The sequence below is a fragment of the Neoarius graeffei genome, chromosome 26 (assembly GCF_027579695.1).
Source record: "Neoarius graeffei isolate fNeoGra1 chromosome 26, fNeoGra1.pri, whole genome shotgun sequence".
In the NCBI taxonomy this organism is placed as follows: Eukaryota; Metazoa; Chordata; class Actinopteri; order Siluriformes; family Ariidae; genus Neoarius; species Neoarius graeffei.
In genome coordinates this window covers 19129084-19148707 of record NC_083594.1, presented here as the reverse complement: position 1 = coordinate 19148707, position 19624 = coordinate 19129084, and the positions used below count along the sequence as shown (strand labels likewise).

Genomic DNA, 19624 nt, shown 5'->3' with positions numbered 1-19624 from the left:
TATTTTGCTGCTAGTTTGTTAGCACATCTAGCTACATTTCATGTATCATAGAAATGTTGTGATATAATTATTATATCATATTACACAGCTTTAATTGACCGTATAGGGCACTGATGTTCTTGCTACAAATGGTTGTGCAGAAATATGACAAAGTTACAGGAATTTCTTTTTCATTGCAGCAATACCAATCTCAAACCCATGACATTAACAACAATACTTTCTCATTTCCTTTTCTTACAGGTTTTTAAAATGCTAATTGAATGTTAAGTAAAAGAATGACACCTCCGTTCACTGGATAAGAAAATGTCCATGTTGAGGGCAGTAAAAAGTTCACACACTGCGTTACATAAAGGAAGTGTCAAGCTCCTGCTCCCATCCTGTGCTGAGGATAACAGAAGGTTGGGGCCCTTTTGGATAGCTGCTGTGGCCATGAGAGTTGGTTCTGATAGCTGTGTTGCTTTTATGGGAAGAAATCCTCTTGCTGTTGGGTGGAGAATTGCTCCGTGAGGTGTTGACTTCTGGGTGTCGACACATCAGCTCGAGAAATTGCTGTCGAAAGTGGCTGGAGAGAAGGTTGTAGATGATAGGATTGATGGCGGAGCTGAGGTAAAACAACACTCCGGAGAGGATATGCACGTACTCAAAGATGTTGTGCATGTGGTCGGTCCAATTAGTAATGAAACTCCACAAGAGTCTGTCGATATGGAATGGAGCCCAGCAGATAGCAAAAGCCAACACCACAACAGCTGCAGCAAATACCAGAGAAGAACATTAAAATACAAACAACAGGTTAAGATAGGAGAGGAGGTTTGGAAGCAGAAGAGTGTGGATGAAACATATAAATGAGATCTGAATCAAAACTGTGTAACAAAAAAAAAAAAGAATCACAATCATGAGTTGGTGTGGCTAAATAAGGGTTGAACCTAAACTCTACAATTATGTAGCTCTCCAACTGGTTTCTGCGTGACTACAGCTATAGAAGGACAAAAGAATATGCTCTGCTGTCATTTCAAAACCTTTTTTTTTTGCACACCAGGTGTCCATAACAACTCTTCTTGTAGCCCAGGAGGGTGAAATAAGAGTTGGAGAAGTTGTATTTCCGTCTTGACAAAGAAATTGTTCTGAATATGTCAGTTCAGCTAAAGTCTAAACTGTATGAGAATGGTCCATAACCAAAACTAACAAGGACCTACAAAAACAAGGCTTGGCAAATTTCTACTGATCTTCTTCTTCTTCTTCTTTTGGCAGTTCCCGTTAGGGGTCACCACAGCGGATAATGTCCCTCCTTCTCCTCCTGTCCTCCATATCTTTTTCTATAGCACCAGCTGTCCTCCTTCACCGCATCCATAAATCTCATTTTTAGTCTTCCTCTTTTCCATCTCCAGCATTCTTTTCCCAATATACCCTGGATCTCTCCTCTGTACGTGTCCAAACCATCTCACTCTCACCTCTTTCACTTTGTCTCCAAGCCATCCTACATGTCCTGTCCCTCTAATATTCTTGTTTCTAATCCTGTCCAACTTCATCACTCCCAATGAAAATCTCCGTATCTTCAGCTCCGCTACCTCCAGTTCAGCCTCCTGTCTTTTTGTCAGTGCTGCTGTCTCCAAACCGTACAACATCGCTGCTCTTACCCCTGTCTTGTACACTTTCCCTCCCTTTCACTCTTGCTGGTACCTTTCTATCACAAATCACTCCTGACATCCTCCTCTCCTCCATCCATTCCAACCTGCTTGCAGTCTCTTCTTTACTTTTCTTTCTCACTCGCCATTACTTTGTACAGTTGACCGGACCATGGGTGTGCGCTAAGTAAGCACTGAGCTGAAAAGCTATCGTGAAAATAAAAAAAGACTGAATTTTCCATCACTACCCACCTGTCTGTGCTTCAGTGTTCCACCCACTCTCAGGGACATTTTACACTGGTGTCGAAAGTGAACGGCCAGCCGACCTCCTCCAGAGTCAGTGTGCGGAAACACTGTCAATGTTGTCCTGAGTTTCGGCACCAGTGTAAAATGTTCCTGAGAGTGGGTGGAAAACTGAAGCGCAGACAGGCGGGTGGTGATGATAAAGCCTCGCCCAGCCCCGCCCTCCATTCATGAACTAACGCTTGACCACACCCCTGCTGCCACATATCGCTTTTCTGGTTTTGATGGTGTTTGTGTTTTTGGACTGTGAGTAATGTATTACCTCTGATCTCCTGTCTGTGCCTCCCAGCCTGTTTTTTTTTTTTTTTTTTACTCTGCCCTTAGTCTTTGTTTTGGATCTGTTTGCTAGTGTGTTTTCAATAAATTGCTTCCTGAACTTACATCTGTCTACTGCCCTTTTATGTGAAACTATCATGAATATTTTTCTGTAAAAATGTTTTCGCAATTAATCCCACATTATTTAAAAAATTAAAGTAAGTGCTGGATACAAACCCATCTATCTTATGTAAATTACATTACAGCATTTAGTAGACATTCTTATCCAGAGTGACATACAACATACCTAGAGCAGCCTGGGGAACATTTGGGGGCTAGGTGCCTTGCTCAAAGGCACTTTAGCCATTCCTGCTGATCCAAGGAATCAAACCAGCTACCTTTTGGTCTGAAAGCTGTTTCTCTAACCATTAGGCCATGATGATAGACTAGTTGTAAAGATAAAAATGTCATTGTTCAGTGGTCAAGTGCTTGAAATATGTTGCCTTGCACTTACAATTGTTCCCTGTGATGGTACATATACGTACAGACGTGTTACTGTCAAACCATCAAAAATCAGGTCCGTGCATTTCTGTTAAGTATGGGGTTCCGCTCCGCATGCACAAGGCGCGCGCAAGGAGCTCCACTGTGACGGATAAAATTAGTTCAGATGCTTAAAGTCTTTATTTTTCTGTAAAGCTGCTTTGCGAAAAGGTCTGTTGTTAAAAGTTTTATACAAATAAACTGACTTGACTTGAATGTGTGCACGTGTTTGGTCATATTTACAAACAAGCAGGATCTAAGATGGTAGAAATTAGTACATTACATGATGTGTGTAATTGTGATGTTTGTATTTCACCACAGACATTGCTGTTTTGCCTACTTGGATATTTCGTTTAGTAGGATGCTTTGCTTATTAGCAGTTTTGCCGATTAGCAGGTTTAGCCAGTTAGCAGGTTAGGTTTATTAGTATGCTTGCTGTTTAGCACATTACCGGCTACCAGGTAGCTAATACTTCTTTCTTGTTTTATGATGTGTTGTGTTTTTTCTTATTCGGATGGACAATAGACCTAACCCAGAACTACATCGTCGCTTGTTTACTGCAATGCATTATGGGCGATACCTGGGGTCAGCTCTGCCGTATTGTTTACTTTTACCTTTGTTAAACACTGCACTGTTCTGTCTAACCGGTTTTAACCGTGTCTAAAGTGAATTACTGTGTCTCCACAACAAAGAGAACACCTAATTTGAGCTTTTATCAGCTGCCAGTCGAGAAGAAGAGAAGAAAGAAATGGATGAGTTTAATCTGCAATGAAAACCTTCGAACTGAATCAAAATGGACAAGTGTTTGTAGCTTACATTTCTCTGGTGGGAAAAAGACGGATTTAAACTGTGACCCAGTAATATTTCCATGGTCTGTGGCATGGCCTTCAGTTATAGAAGATTATAACAAGCAACACTGTTCATCATCTGAAACTAGCGATATTCCAAAGCCTGTAAAACAAAGAAGCATTCTTCGGCCTTTGCTGAAGCACTCGGCAGCTGAACGAACCTGTGGACGGATAAAACTCCCAAACCACAAAGGGTTCTCTTTCAGGTATGTATAATGTTCAGTGTACCTCACTAGCGGCATTTACTGAAGAAAATGCATTTATAATGAACATGACATGACAGATCAGCGGGTTTCCAAAGGTTTTTTTTTTTGTAATGTTTCCTGATATCAAGTTTTATTTAACTAATCACTCATTTATAAATGTTTTGATGCTGTTCATCTGGGCCCAGGATCACGACGCAATCTTAGACTCAAGTCAACAGTTGATTTTTCATAATAGTATCCCTTACTGCATCTGTAACTTTCATTGTGCTGGATCAAGATTAAGTACAAGGCTAAGATTTCATTAGAACAAAGCTTCTTAGAAAATGGTAAGGAATAACTGAAGATTAAAAGAAACAAATTTAGACTTAAGTCTAAGATTGCTTCGTGATCCAATATACATCCTCAGAAATAAGACATTCTGAGATTTGATGTAGTTGTACAGTGTGTTAGACTTGGTCTAGACTCTTACCTTCTCACCAAGCTGGATTTGGATTCCGATTTTCCTGCTGTAAACCCTTGACATGTTATCCACCTCTTTAAATCACTTTGTCTGATCTGATCTGATCTAATTTCATTGTCTTCCATGACAGAGCACAGCAAAATCGCTCCTCTCACATCCCTCTCGCGTTAAATTAATCTGACATCCGTCATATCACCCAACTACCGACCCCAGCTATCCCCCACAATGCATTGCAGTAAACAAGTGATGTAGTTATGCTTGGGGGCTATTGGTGTAGAGGTATAACAGCTGTACTATTGTTTTGTGTGTAAATTTGTTGGTCCACAGTTAGCTACAGGCGATTGGAGAGTGGCTTTATTTAAATTCTACTCTGCTTCTTTCCCCTTGAAGTTAGTTAGAACATGTGGTTTACACCCCACAGGCTAGTTACCAACCCAGGGTTCTCTCTCCTCTCATTCACTTTCCTGCACCTCAGCTGTAGTGGTAAAGGAGCTGTAGTGTGGTTGCACGTTTATACATGAGTAAACTGAGCTATCCTTTCCTTCCAATGAAAGGTAATCTTCCAGCGTTGGTTATTTCTTCCCTTGTCAGTTATTATCCCCCACCCAAATGAAGTTTGGCGGGGGATATAGAAACGGGTTCCGTCTGTCTGGCTGTCCGTCTGGTCACGTTTTCGTTTCCGGGCCATATCTTTAAAACTACTGAAGATATCTTCATGTATACATATCAAGCAACATGTGAACTGGTGCCTTTTGCTATTTTGGATTTTTGAAAAACAGTATTTTTCAAATTTTTACATAAAAAAATAGATTTTGACTTAGTTTCTAAGAGCAGTGTTCGTTTCCGGAGCATATATCCAAAACTATTCATGATATGGATTTGAAACTTGGTATACATGTTAACAAGGTGATGTAGATGTGCCTTTTCATACTAAGAAATTTGAGAAATTTTAATTTTTCATGTTTCCATGGAAACAATTTCAGACTTAGTTTCTCAGGTTAGTCTTAGGGGTAGGTTTTGTTTCCGGAGCAGAACTTGAAAACTATGAGTGGTATGGTCTTGAAAGTTGGTACATGTGTTGATTAAGTAATATATATGTGCCTTTTGATACTAAGAAATGTGAGAAATTTTCATTTTTAGCTCACCTGGACCAAAGGTCCGGTGGGTTTATGCCATGGGCTGCTGAGGTCAGTGTAAAGTGGTAGGTTTGGTTTCCTCCAGCAGAACTTGAAAAACATGACAAATAATATCTTGAAACTTGGTATATAGTTGGTATATAGGGCAGGGGATATAGATGACTCTGTCTTCTTCTTTTAATCTGATTTGGCTTTCTGATCTCTGAGTGTGTTTGACTGATTGTAATATATTTTGCAGGATGTTTTTATTTATTTATTTATTTATTTATTTGTGTATTAATAAACAGATAAAATCTTTTATTCTTTTAAAATAAATTGGATTCAGTTTTGATGTCCCTGAATATGTGCTTTGAAGCTGAGCATTAAAGTTGCTCATCCAACTCAAAAACACATCTCTAATATGCTCATTTACAACCTACCTGCAACATGAATTGTCCTTATGTTTTTTAGTATAAATACTTAGATGATTATAGAAAATCAGACATGCTGACGAGTCAAGAGATTCTGACTATTTCTCAATAATCACCTTGAGTGACTCAGCAAAATGGCGGCCAATCACTTCATCACCATAAGTGAGGAAGAATTACAAATTATGAAAGAAAATGCTGTTCTTAAAAGCACTAAAGATGCTACGAAGTTTGGTCTAAAACTATTCAAAGGGAAGGTGGAATTGATTTATTTTATCTATTTCAAAATAAAGCATTTTATGTGAGTCGCATAGATAAGTGACACAAGCCTGTGCACATTACATTTGCATGCCGCTTTTGAAGATTGAAATAAATTATATTTTTAAAGACAATTTATTTTATTTTTTTAAATAATCACGTGTATATTTATACTAAAACAATTATCTGCCTCAGGCTCAGTGAATATCAGTGAATAATAACCTCAGCTTTGTCTCGGTGATATAGTTAAATAATATTGGCTGGCGTTGAGTGGTATATCAGATATATTCCATTCAGCTAGCATGATATTGAACTCATCTTTGACTTGTTTAATATCATTCTAGTTGAATAGAATATATCTGATATACCATGAAAAAAGCCAGCCATTATTATTATTATTATTATTATCGCCCGTAGTCAGCTGGGATAGGCTCCAGCTTGCCTGCGACCCTGTAGAACAGGATAAAGCGGCTAGAGATAATGAAATGAATGAAATTAAATGAATTATTATTATTATTATTATTATTATTATTATTATTATTATTATACAGACACATTTAACGCATCTTTCTCTTTCAAAATTCTCTCAAAATCTTCCGTATTTAAAGAAGCAAACCTGGCGGCTATGTTTGTTTACAAATTTTCACAGTCGCTCGCTAGCGTGGAAGTTTTACATGTAATATGTATCACATCAGCGCCGAAGTGTGATGTCTTGTTGTCTTAACAACCATGCAATATCACAAACCATACTTAACACTTATTCTCCATTGGATAGAGTGATGTAATGCATGCAGGATAAGCGATATGCTAACGATATTGCATGCTATCAAACCAAATGAATGAAACCTGCTAGAAGGGAATCGAATACATTTTTATTCCATTGAAAAAGTGTCCTGTATGTATAATAATCACAGATATTCACCTTGCCTTCAGCGAATAATTGTTAAATATTCCTACTGTTTCCTGGAGTGAAATAGTAGTCAGTAGTGGTGTAGTCAGAAATTGTAGGTGATTGTAGTCAGTACTTATTGGGTATTGCTTGGATAGTTTGACCATCGTTCATCCACCCACCCCTCTATCTCAACATTTATTGGACAGTGCATGCTTTGTTTGTCCCACCTGGATACACAGCTTCTCTTTATGATGATTGGTAGATCTCCCATAGTGGGTGGCACCTTGTAATCACTCAGTAAATCAACAGTAAATCTCAAGTGACATCTAAAATTTAAACATATCGGCACAAGTCGGATTTGTTTGTAGCCTGCAGTGGGTGTAATTTGTAAATAGCATAAATAAGCTGGAAGTATAAAATTCTGTTTGATTATTTACATTCATTTCTGAAACGTATTGTTTATAAGTCTCGCTAACTAGATGTCACACATACTTTTTCATCTAGGAGTTTTGCTGATTTTTGAGTTTTTGATAATGTTGACTTGTCCAAAGTAGAAACTGACCAAGGAAACAAAAATAGGTATGCAACTAAAAGCAAAATGTTGACCAGAAACTGTGAAACTATATATCCAAGCAGATGTATACAATACATAATTCCTCATATAAAAAAGTGCGGATGTTTAAAAACATGCAACTGTGACTCACCTAGCATTTTGGTGATTTGTCTTCTGCGTCCACTCTCAACTTGGATCTTCCAGCTTGTGTCTGCACTGCAATTCTTCCCCAGTTTTCTACCTTTCTGCCTCTGCTCCCTGCCCAGCCTTATCCCTATCACTAAGTAGAGCACACTGATCACTGCCATAGGCACAAAGTAGAATAGAATGGTGGTCACCTGGATCACCAAGTTGTAGATCCACTGGGGCTTGAGAAGGTTGCAGGTGGCTGACTCTAGGACCTTCTCAGGTAGATAATAATAACGCAGGCCATGGAGGGAGGTATTGGGGATGGCACAGACCAGAGACACAGCCCAAACCCCTCCAATAACCCTCTGGGCATGTTTGTTGGTGATGGCATATCGAGTCTTGAGTGGGTGGACCACAGCCACATAGCGTTCAATGCTCAGAACCATGACATTGAGCACAGATGCAAAGCAAACTGTCTCAAACAAAAATATTTTGAAACAGCAAATGCTCTCACTAAATGGGAAAGGGTAGTTCTGCCACAGGTCATATATCTCCAGAGGCATTCCAAACAGCAGCACCAGCAAATCAGAGATGGCCAAGCTGAAGAGGTACAGGTTGGTAGGTGTTCTCATCTTTCTGTGCTTACTGATCACAGTGCAGGTGAGAAGGTTCCCCAACACACCAGTGACAAAGATAGGTATGTAAGTCAGTGTCACTGGGAGGAAGAATGGAGACCTCCTTGGCCCAAGGAGTCTGAGCAGGATATCTTCCAGTGTTTGGGGCTGACAAGCTTCACTTCCATTGCCAGTGTGGTTGAAGGATGTGTTGTTGCATGGAGTGAAATCAAATTCAGTTCCATTCAGAAAAGGATCACAAAAGCATTTTATGGACATTCTGAAGTAAGGCATCTAAAGGCAACAATCTGGGAAACAGATCCTTAGTGGTTGCTATAGAATTTGCATTCTGTAGGTTTCGACCTCATGCTCAGTGTGATGGAGACCTATAAAACAGATGATACTTGTCACCATGGTCTGCATATAGTGCATGTATTTAGAAATGTATCTGAAACATTGGCATGAAAAGCAGAGTAAAAGATTACAGCATGAAAGAAAATCTCTGATGTTAGCTCAAATTATTTCGTGAGACACTCTGCAGACACTTTGCAAAAAGGTTTCTATTTTTTTCCATCATGACTTCCAGTTAACATCTCATTATCTCTAGTGCGTTATCCTGTTCTACAGGGTCACAGGCAAGCTGGAGCCTATCCCAGCTGACTACGGGAGAAAGGCAGGGTACACCTTGGACAAATCGCCAGGTCATCACAGGGCTGACACATAGACACAGACAACCATTCACACTCACATTCACACCTACGGTCAATTTAGAGTCACCAGTTAACCTAACCTGCATGTCTTTGGACTGTGGGGGAAACCGGAGCACCCGGAGGAAACCCACGCGGACACGGGCAGAACATGCAAACTCCACACAGAAAGGCCCTCGCCAGCCACGGGGCTCAAACCCGGACCTTCTTGTTGTGAGGTGACCGCGCTAACCACTACACCACCGTGCCGCCCCCAGTTAACATGTCATCATGAATATAAAAATCATACTGATTTTCATATGCGTTATATTGGTCACTATTATACTTCTCAATGTATTTACAAAGTGATAAATAACAACACTGACAATACAATACAATAATCCATCCATCCATTATCTGTAGCCACTTATCTTGGTCTACAGGGTCGCAGGCAAGCTAGAGCCTATCCCAGCTGACTATGGGTGAGAGGCGGGGTACACCCTGGACAAGTCTCCAGGTCATTGCAGGGCTGACACAGAGACAAACAACCATTCACACTCACATTCACACCTGCGGTCAATAGTTTATTTATATCTTGCACAGAAATCAAGTTACACACATAAAAAATAATACATACGAAGGATACAATACTGCCTAGAAATAACTGATAAGCTAATCTAGCTAGGCAGTAAAAATAGATTACTGTTATCAAGAATAAAGCGAGTCACACAGAGGCACAGGTATAAAATACAATATTTGAACAAATCTGAAAAAAACAATAATCAATCAACAATTGACAATTGAATTATACTAGTGCATCTCAAAAAATTAGAATATCATGGAAAACTTTTTTTTTCAGAATTTAATTCAAAAAGGTAAATTTTCATATATTCTATATTCATTACATATAAAGTGAAATATTTCAAGGCTTTTTTTTTTGTTTTAATTTTGATGATTAGGGCTTATTGCTCATGAAAATCAGAAATCCAGTATCTCAAATTATTAGAATATTTCCTATGATCAATAAAAAGAAAAAAGATTTACAATACAGAAATGTCCAGCTTCTGAAAAGTATGTTCATTTATACACTCAGTATTTGGTAGGGGCTCCTTTACCACGAATTACTGCATCAATGTGGCGTGGCATGGAGGCGATCAGCCTGTGGCACTGCTGAAGTGTTATTGAATCCCAGGTTGCTTTGATAGCAGCTTTCAGCTCGTCTGTATTTTTGGGTCAGGTGTTTCTCATCTTCCTCTTGACAATACCCCATAGATTCTCTGTGGGGTTCAGGCCAGGCGAGTTGGCTGGCCAATCAAGCACAGTAATATCATGGTCAGCAAACCATTTGTTAGTAATTTTTGCACTGTGGGAAAGTGCTAAGTCCTGCTGGAAAAGGAAATTGGCATCTCAATAAAGATTGTCAGCAGATGGAAGCATGAAGTACTCTAAAATCTCCTGGTAGATGGCTGCATTGACTTTGGACTTGATAAAACACAGTGGACCAACACCATCAGATAACATGGTACCCTAAATCATCACAGATTGTGGTGACTTCACACTGGACTTCAAACACCTTGGATTCTGTGCCTCTCCACTCTTCCTTCAGACTCTAGGACATTGATTTCTAAATGAAATGCAAAATTTACTTTCATCTGAAAAGAGGACTTTGGACCACTGAGCAACAGTCCAGTTATTTCTCTCCTTAGCCCAGGTAAGATGCTTCTGATGTCTCTGGTTCAGGAGTAGCTTGATATGAGGAACGTGACAGTTGTAGCCCCTTTCCTGAAGACATCTGTGTGTGGTGGCTCTTGATGCACTGACACCAGCCTCAGTCCACTCCTTGTGAAGCTCTCCCAAGTTCTTGAATTGACTTTTCTTGACAGTCCTTTCAAGGCTGTGATCATCCCTGTTGCTTGTGCACCTTTTCCAGCCAGCCTTTTCAGCAATGACCTCCTGTGGCTTACCCTCCATGTGGAGGGTGTCAATAATCGTCTTCTGGAGAACTGTCAAGTCAACAGTCTTCCCCATGATTGTGGTTGTGTGTACTGAACTTCCAAGGGTTCCCCATTTTGCACTTGTGTTAACCCTAACTGTGTCTCAGAATCCTCTTTTCAGATTTGCTATGCTGGAGCAGATTCAGTCACCAGCTACATCACAAGAGATAGCACGCTGGAGGGAAAAAAAGGCCGGTTGTGTCAAACGTAATGGGGTGTGGTATGGTCCTGATACTAGGCCAGGTCATGAGGGAATGCCCTGCCCCTCTAGTTGTTATTTCCCCATGTTTGCTAAGTTGATACATGGGCAGGACCACGTATCAAAAGGGGGAATGATGAGTTATATTGCTAAGTAATGGTTTACAAAGGGGTTTTCAGTTTTTTCCCAAAAATTTTATGAAAAGTGTCCCATCTGTGCTATATACAATAAAAGGAAAGATCAGAGTATGCCTACAGGTGCGCACCGAACACCAGATATGCCATTTGATCATTTGTAGGTGGATTTCATTGAGCTCTTGCCCACTGAGAGGAAAAAGTACTGTCTAGTAATTGTCGATATGTTCTCTAAGTGGGTAGAGGCTTTTTCAACCTCCAAACAAGATGCAGGTGCAGTAACAAAGGCCCTGCTGACTGAAATTATTCCATGTTGGGGCATCCCAAAGAAAATTAGCAGTGATAATGGTACCTCATTTGTTAATTAGGCTTTGAAACAAGTAAGTGAGGTGATAGACTTTGACTTAAGACACCACTGTGCCTATCACCTGGCAAGTGCCAGTGCAATAGATAGAGAAAATGGCACATTGAAGAATAAGCTGGCCGAATACTGTGAAGATACGGGCCTGAATTGGGTGAAGGCCCTCCTTTCATGTTGTTTCATATGAGAATGCGTGTGAGGGGGGAAAAGAAAACAATCTCAGCCCCTTTGAAGTTCTGTTTGGCAGGCCACTCAATACTGGCATGAGCTCAGGGCCTAAAACCACAAACCCAAACTGTATTGTGTGAAGATGAAGTGTGTTATTGTATGGATCTCTTTTTTTTTTTCTCTCGCTAGCACTCACAAGTAGGTGAAGGACGTACGTCCGGTTCACTTCATGAGTTGAAGCCCGGTGATTAGATTGTGGCAAAGGACCTAAGGAGGAAGGGCTGGAGACGACCGTGGTGGTTGGGACCATATCAGGTGCTGCTGACGACGCAAACAGCTGTTAAGGTTGGGGGAAAGAGCCACTTGGATTCAAACGTCACATTGCAAGCGCATACCATTGCCAGGAGGAACAGAGGAGGACAAAGAGGAACCATCGGAGATGAAGGAGAAAGAGAACAGTGAGTAGGTGAGGCTAGTGGAATGTCATAGAGTTTCAGTGAAGTGGGAAGAGTGCAAAAGGGTGTGCCTGCACTCAGAGCACCAAAATACATCAAGAATAGCGAAGTGTCACCCCCGAACAGCACCTATCAGTGTTTCCCTATCTGATGCTGCGATATTGATCGCCCGTCACCTGGTTTTGTAAGTTGCTGGGGCACGTGCCTAATTGTAGTAGGTGTTTTCCTGAGGGCAAAGCACAACCATTAGTAGCTAATATAACTGACATGACACAGGCAAAGACCCAGAAAATCAAGAATGAATTCAGTGGCGATTACAAATCTATTCCTAAGTTTAATCCTATTCCCCATGGTAATAAATGGGGTGACGGCAGTAACTGAATCACTGACTATGTGTCACGGAAACACACCATGCACCTTGGCTGTAGATACTGCAAAGAATTTATCAATTAGTGACTCATGCTGGATATGCCACTCATTGCATTAAAACTGGGCCAAGGTGCCGCTAGATAATGAGACGGCTGGGGAGCTCAACAAGGACAGAACAAAGTGCTGGGTGGGTGAAAGTATGCAATTAGTCCTTTTTATAGGACAACTACTTCGTAATACAAACATGCCTAAGGGTATACATCAAACAGCGGATGGCCTAATGATTGCTCAAGATAACCCATTTCAGAAGAAAATTCACCATATGATGAGAAGATCAACACCCACTAGATATAATGGGCATGTCCTTGCTGACCCCTGAACATCACCTGTAGTGAATGTGGGGTGGTTGCTGTTCCTGGGAGGAGGAACAACAGCAGCATTAAACAAGATCAACGGGCTGGCATGGCAGCTGCTAAGACAACTATTAGAACATCTCCATCATTGCTCATATGCAAGAAGTGGTGATAGCCCCACCGCCCACCGACGATTCCTGGTATTTATTTATACTGTTTTACTCAAGCTCGAAATGAAATATTCTCATATTTTGAGGATCTTTTTGTGTTGTAAGCCATAATTATCAAAATTAAAATAGGAAAATGCCTGAAACATTTGATTTTACAAGTAATGAGTCTAGAATATATTAAATTTTCACTTTCTTAAATAACTGATGGAAATTTTTGAACTTTTTCAAGATATTATAATTGTTTGTGATGCACTGCCTGTCCCAGTGCTTCGGTGTCTCAAGTTACCATAGAAAGCGTACCAAAACGTTGGGACAGTAAAGCATTTAGCCGTTTGTAATGTCGCTATTACTTTTCACAACACTTAATAGATGTATAAGGACTGAAGACAATCAAAGGATGAAAAATTTCAGGTATTATATTGTCTCATTCTTCTTGCAAACAGGTCTTAAGGTGTGCAACAGTACAGAATGAATGAGCTTATTAGGAAAGCCAGCTCTGTCATATGAGTTGGAATTGAGTGAGGCTTACTGGGGGTGATGGCGGAGAGAAGGATGCTAATACAGTGGGGCAAAAAAGTATTTAGTCAGCCACCAATTGTGCAAGTTCTCCTACTTTAAAAGATGAGAGAGGCCTGTAATTTTCATCATAGGTACACTTCAACTATGAGAGACAGAATGGGGGGAAAGAATCCAGGAAATCACATTGTAGGATTTTTAATTAATTAATTGGTAAATTCCTCAGTAAAATAAGTATTTGGTCACCTACAAACAAGCAATATTTCTGGCTCTCACAGACCTGTAACAACTTCTTTAAGAGGTTCCTCTGTCCTCCACTCGTTACCTGTATTAATGGCACCTGTTTGAACTCGTTATCAGTATAAAAGACACCTGTCCACAACCTCAAACAGTCACACTCCAAACTCCACTATGGCCAAGACCAAAGAGCTGTCAAAGGACACCAGAAACAAAATTGTAGACCTGCACCAGGCTGGGAAGACAGAATCTGCAATAGGTAAGCAGCTTGGTGTGAAGAAATCAACTGTGGGAGCAATTATTAGAAAATGGAAGACATACAAGACCGCTGATAATCTCCCTCGATCTGGGGCTCCACGCAAGATCTCACCCCGTGAGGTCAAAATGATCACAAGAACGGTGAGCAAAAATCCCAGAACCACACGGGGGGGACCTAGTGAATGACCTGCAGAGAGCTGGGACCAAAGTAACAAAGGCTACCATCAGTAACACACTACGCCTCCAGGGACTCAAATCCTGCAGTGCCAGACGTGTCCCCCTGCTTAAGCCAGTACATGTCCAGGCCTGTCTGAAGTTTGCTAGAGAGCATTTGGATGATCCAGAAGAGGATTGGGAGAATGTCATTTGGTTAGATGAAACCAAAATAGAACTTTTTGGTAAAAACTCAACTTGCCATGTTTGGAGGAGAAAGAATGCTGAGTTGCATCCAAAGAACACCATACCTACTGTGAAGCATGGGGGTGGAAACATCATGCTTTGGGGCTGTTTTTCTGCAAAGGGACCAGGACGACTGATCCGTGTAAAGGAAAGAATGAATGGGACCATGTATCGTGAGATTTTCAGTGAAAACCTCCTTCCATCAGCAAGGGCATTGAAGATGAAATGTGGCTGGGTCTTTCAGCATGACGATGATCCCAAACACACTGCCCGGGCAACGAAGGAGTGGCTTTGTAAGAAGCATTTCAAGGTCCTGGAGTGGCCTAGCCAGTCTCCAGATCTCAACCCCATAGAAAATCTTTGGAGGGAGTTGAAAGTCCGTGTTGCCCAGCGACAGCCCCAAAACATCACTGCTCTAGAGGAGATCTGCATGGAGGAATGGGCCAAAATACCAGCAGCAGTGTGTGAAAACTTTGTGAAGACTTACAGAATACGTTTGACCTCTGTCATTGCCAACAAAGGGTATATAACAAAGTATTGAGATTAACTTTTGTTATTGACCAAATACTTATTTTCCACCATAATTTGCAAATAAATTCTTTAAAAATCAGACAATGTGACTTTCTGGATTTTTTTTTCCTCATTTTGTTGAGGTATACCTATGATGAAAATTACAGGCCTCTCTCATCTTTTTAAGTGGGAGAACTTGCACAATTGGTGACTGACTAAATACTTTTTTGCTCCACTGTATGCTGGTGAGTATTCTAAACAACAACTCTCATCCTCTTCATGAGGGGATTGTTAAGCTGAAGAGCACCTGCAGTGGCAGACTGAACTCCCCCAACCCCCTAAAATGCTCCAAAATGTCTGCACCATGAATAAGCAATAAATGGGAAGAAAAAGTGCTAAAAACAATGAAAGTTAATACAAAACCAGAAATATGTATGAGGTTTATTGTAAGATAAATAATGAGTATACAAATCAGTGTGTGATTACATGTGGATGGTGAAGTCTCTGTCACAAATGATCTGGGTTCCCCCCCGCGTATTTCATTTGCTCAGGCTTTCGCTGTACATAAATCCAAAATTCAAATCAGCACTCTGTATTTTATGGGCCAATATTAAATACATTTATCAGCGTTTCACTGAATGGTATTGCTGCTCATATGACAATGTTGATAAGTTCCTAGCCCAGAATGTTCACTGTCACCCTTCAGTCTTTGTCTCTATAGCTATTATAATGTTATGTTATAATCTATCATGATTTGTCCCACTCCTGTGGTAAACAGCATAAGGATAAAACAGAATTTTATTTTTTACCGCTTACAATACAGACTATGCAGGGATGGGAATAAGGGCTGCACGGGGCAGGAGGATAACAGCTGTACAGGTGTTTGTGCTGGTGGTAAAAACAAAAGCATTTCCTCAGGGAGTTTTCTGTTCATTCATTTGAAATACCTGCACAAATTAAAACACAAAAAGAAAAATGAAAATGTGTGACAGTTTTACTGACATACATGCCAGTTCACTAATAAAGAGCTGGTCAAATTGAATTTATCATTGCCAGTGAACTCTATGATGCTTTGGCGAATTATCTGTCGTGACAAATTGCGAGCCACATCACTGCCCTGCATACGGTATAAGGATGTACATAGTTCACGTATCATTCGAAGACACTGTGTGACAAGCTGTAAAATAGAAGCTGACAGGGGAAATGAGAGAAACAAACCCATAGTCACTGACTTAATTTAGCAAGTATTTCTGGAAACACGTATTTTTTAGAGTGTGTACCAAGAGGTTACGTTGAAGCAGACATTCATGATGTAACCAATGACCTCTATTGAAAAATGAGTAAGATAACAAAAGAAATGGAATTGGCCTTGAACAGGCATCTGTAAAGGGTCTTGAACTGTACATGCATCCCAGCTTGGGGGCAAGGCAACAGAATTATCATTTTTAGCTCAGAAACATGCATAAGTTCAACCAAATTCCATCCATCCATCCATTATCTGTAGCCGCTTATCCTGTTCTACAGGGTCGCAGGCAAGCTGCAGCCTATCCCAGCTGACTGTGGGCGAGAGGCAGGGTACACCCTGGACAAGTCGCCAGGTCATCGCAGGGCTGACACATAGAGACAAACAACCATTCATACTCACGGTCAATTTAGAGCCACCAATTAGCCTAACCTGCATGTCTTTGGACTGTAGGGGAAGCCAGAGTACCTTGGGGAAACCCACACAGACATGGGGAGAACATGCAAACTCCACACAGAAAGGCCTCCGTCGGCCACTGGGCTCAAACCCAGAACCTTCTTGCTGTGAGGCGATAGTGTTAACCACTACACCACCGTGCCACCCTGAGTTTAAACGTAACTCAGTAAATTGCATAGGAAAATGAATACTTAAGTCTGAGTGAAAAATACTGGGGTGAGTGTGTGTAACCTACTGTAACCTGTCAGTTACTCTAATAATAACTAAAAGTCTCTGTGTGGCTAATAAATGATGCAGAGGAGGTGATTTGATCTGTCAGCATTTATTCTGGAAAACAATGAATGACAGGGCTATCAGCACAGACACTGGGGAAAGCATTCTGGCATCCCTACAACATAATGCAACATAATGCACCAGTGAGCACCCAGCCAAATGGCTACTCAGATAAACACTCGAATTTCATATGGAATTTTACAGTTATTTTTTACATATTTGATCCAATATAAACAGCAGATATGTGTCAAAACATTCTTACATCAAAAAATAAACATTATTGGGATAAACTTTATTGGGAAAAATAAAAAATATACTGTATTAATGAATATTGTCCATGCAGGATTCACGAAGCCAGCTTACCCCTTTCCAGACATCCCAAGAACGATAATATCCACAATTGTGTTACACTAATTAATGCCCCATCAGAAACAATAGTGGAACCATTAATGGAACCCAACAAATTAATATATTTTACAATAGACAAATTTGGGGAAGTTCACAAAAAAAACTTTATTCATATGAAATTATGACACTGCATGGAAGAAGAGTCTGGAGACAGAAATCTTAGTTTCTCGGTCATTAGCCTGTGCTACTTGCTCTCGATAGCACTGGCTTGACTGCTTTACTAGCATTTGCTAACACCACTGATGAACGCTACACTGCCTGGAAGGTTACGTCACTGCTGCGCTGATGGCGCCAACTTGCGTTGGCCTTCGAGGCAATAAATTTTTGTTGCTTCCCACTATAAATCAAAATCTGATTGGTTAATTCATCTGTCACTTCCTACATAAACATACACTGTCATGGCCTTCTGTCCCGGCAATGAAGTCCTAACCAATGAGTGAGCTGGCTCTAAACACTTCTCAGCCTAGAGATAACGAACAAAAAAAATCTCATTGGATAACTCTATTTTAATGTTTTCAGGACAGTAACCCTTTCATTTCTGAAGCAAATTTGATAGAAAATGAAGCCAAATTAGAAGATAATAATTATAATGAAATTAACTATAACATTTGAAATGCTGATATGTTTGGGCCTTCTCTGAAGGTCCTGACAGTTCCCCTCTGGTATGTTCCTGACTTGCATGCCTGTGTGTGCAACAGTATTTACATTACAGCATTTAGCAGATGCTCTTATCCAGAGTAGCATACCCAGAGCAGCCTGGGGAGCAGTTGGGGGTTAAGTGTCTTGCTCAAGGGCACTTCAGCCATTCCTGCTGATCCAAGGAATTGAACTGGCAACCTTTTAGTCCCAAAGCTGCTTCTCTAACCATTAGGCCATAGATTCCTCAGCTAAAAGTTTTTATTAATTTGTTGTTGTTGTTGTTGTAGTAGAACAGGGTTTCCCAAAGTGTGGTGCGCGCACCCCCGGGGGTGCGCAAGATAAAAAATGTAATGGCGATTTTTAACTCTTCTTCTACACCGTAACGGTTCTGCAGTAGTTTGTGGCTTCATTAATTCATTCATTCATTCGCGATGCTCAACTGGTTGAAATCGGCAAAACTAAATGCCGATCGGCAACTAAACATCGGCAAAGACTGGGAGATGTTCAGAAAGATTTGAGGCTGAGACTGTCTTCAATTACCCCAAACATCTGAGAGCTCTGTGCCAAGATGCAGGCCCATCCGTCGCATTAATATTGGTATGTATTTGGCCAAATGGCATTGATCTTGCTAAAAATATATACTGCTACTGAAAATAGGACCTATATAGCCTACTGACCCACCCACCGTCTGTCTGTCTGTCTGTCTGTCTCTCTCTCTCACTGCAGACTGAGCCGCCAGCGCTGCACCTCACAATCAGATGGATCCTCTTCTTTATCTGTTCCTGATATGCTCCTTAATTGTTGTATCTCTTTAAAATGCATATGTTCATAATTATCATTGCTATTTTTACTGTTATTATATGTTAACTTTTTTGCAAATTAAATTCATTCTCAATTCATTTTCATAACCTTGTAATGACAGGGATGTGTTGCTAGTGTTTTAAACACGGATGAAAATCATATATTTTCCCCATATCTGGCTGGTAGACTACATGCCTCGATGTGATCTCCCTTTGTAATGAATTTGCGCATTTACCATGTTACAACGTTTTAAAACTGTTACATTTCAATCAAATTCTATCTAATTCAAATACGAGAGCGCATAATATGTTAATGTGATTCGATGTTCTCATTCAAGCACGACGTGCTGCCTTTGTAAGAAAGCTTTGGTGGTTTTTTTTCACTTTTGTGGTTTCCTGCAGATGTGGTAAACGATGTTTGTTATCATTTAGCATGATTAAAGATGCTGCCTTTATAAGAAAGCGTGTGTTTTTTTGAAACTGGGAAACTGGGGGTGCGTCAACCTGGTTGGAGTATAGAAGGGGGTGCGCGGCCAAAAAAGTTTGGGAACCGCTGTTGTAGAATATAGTAACTTCCATATAATCAAGAAGTTTGTAACTATGTTTGTAATTTTACAATATCAACCCAAAAGGCAATTACTAAGAATTACAATGCAAAATAAACAAAACAGGAAAATTTGCTTCTCTTTCACATATGCCGCTTTTCCACTACAAACGCGGCTGAGTCGGGCTGAGCCGTGCCGTGCTGAGTTGGGCTGAGCCGTGCCGTGCTG

The 19624-nt window shown here is 40.5% G+C and overlaps 1 protein-coding gene across 1 annotated transcript; it reads right to left on the bottom strand.

Moving 5' to 3' along the window:
• Positions 1-269: 269 nt before the first annotated feature.
• Positions 270-8502, bottom strand: nmur3 (neuromedin U receptor 3). Its single transcript, XM_060910935.1, has 2 exons — positions 7632-8502; positions 270-746 (listed from the first exon to the last, which is right to left on the bottom strand). The coding sequence occupies exons 1-2, from the start codon at positions 8500-8502 to the stop codon at positions 343-345; spliced, it is 1275 nt and encodes a 424-aa protein (XP_060766918.1). The 3' UTR covers positions 270-342.
• Between the last annotated feature and the right edge of the window lie 11122 nt (positions 8503-19624).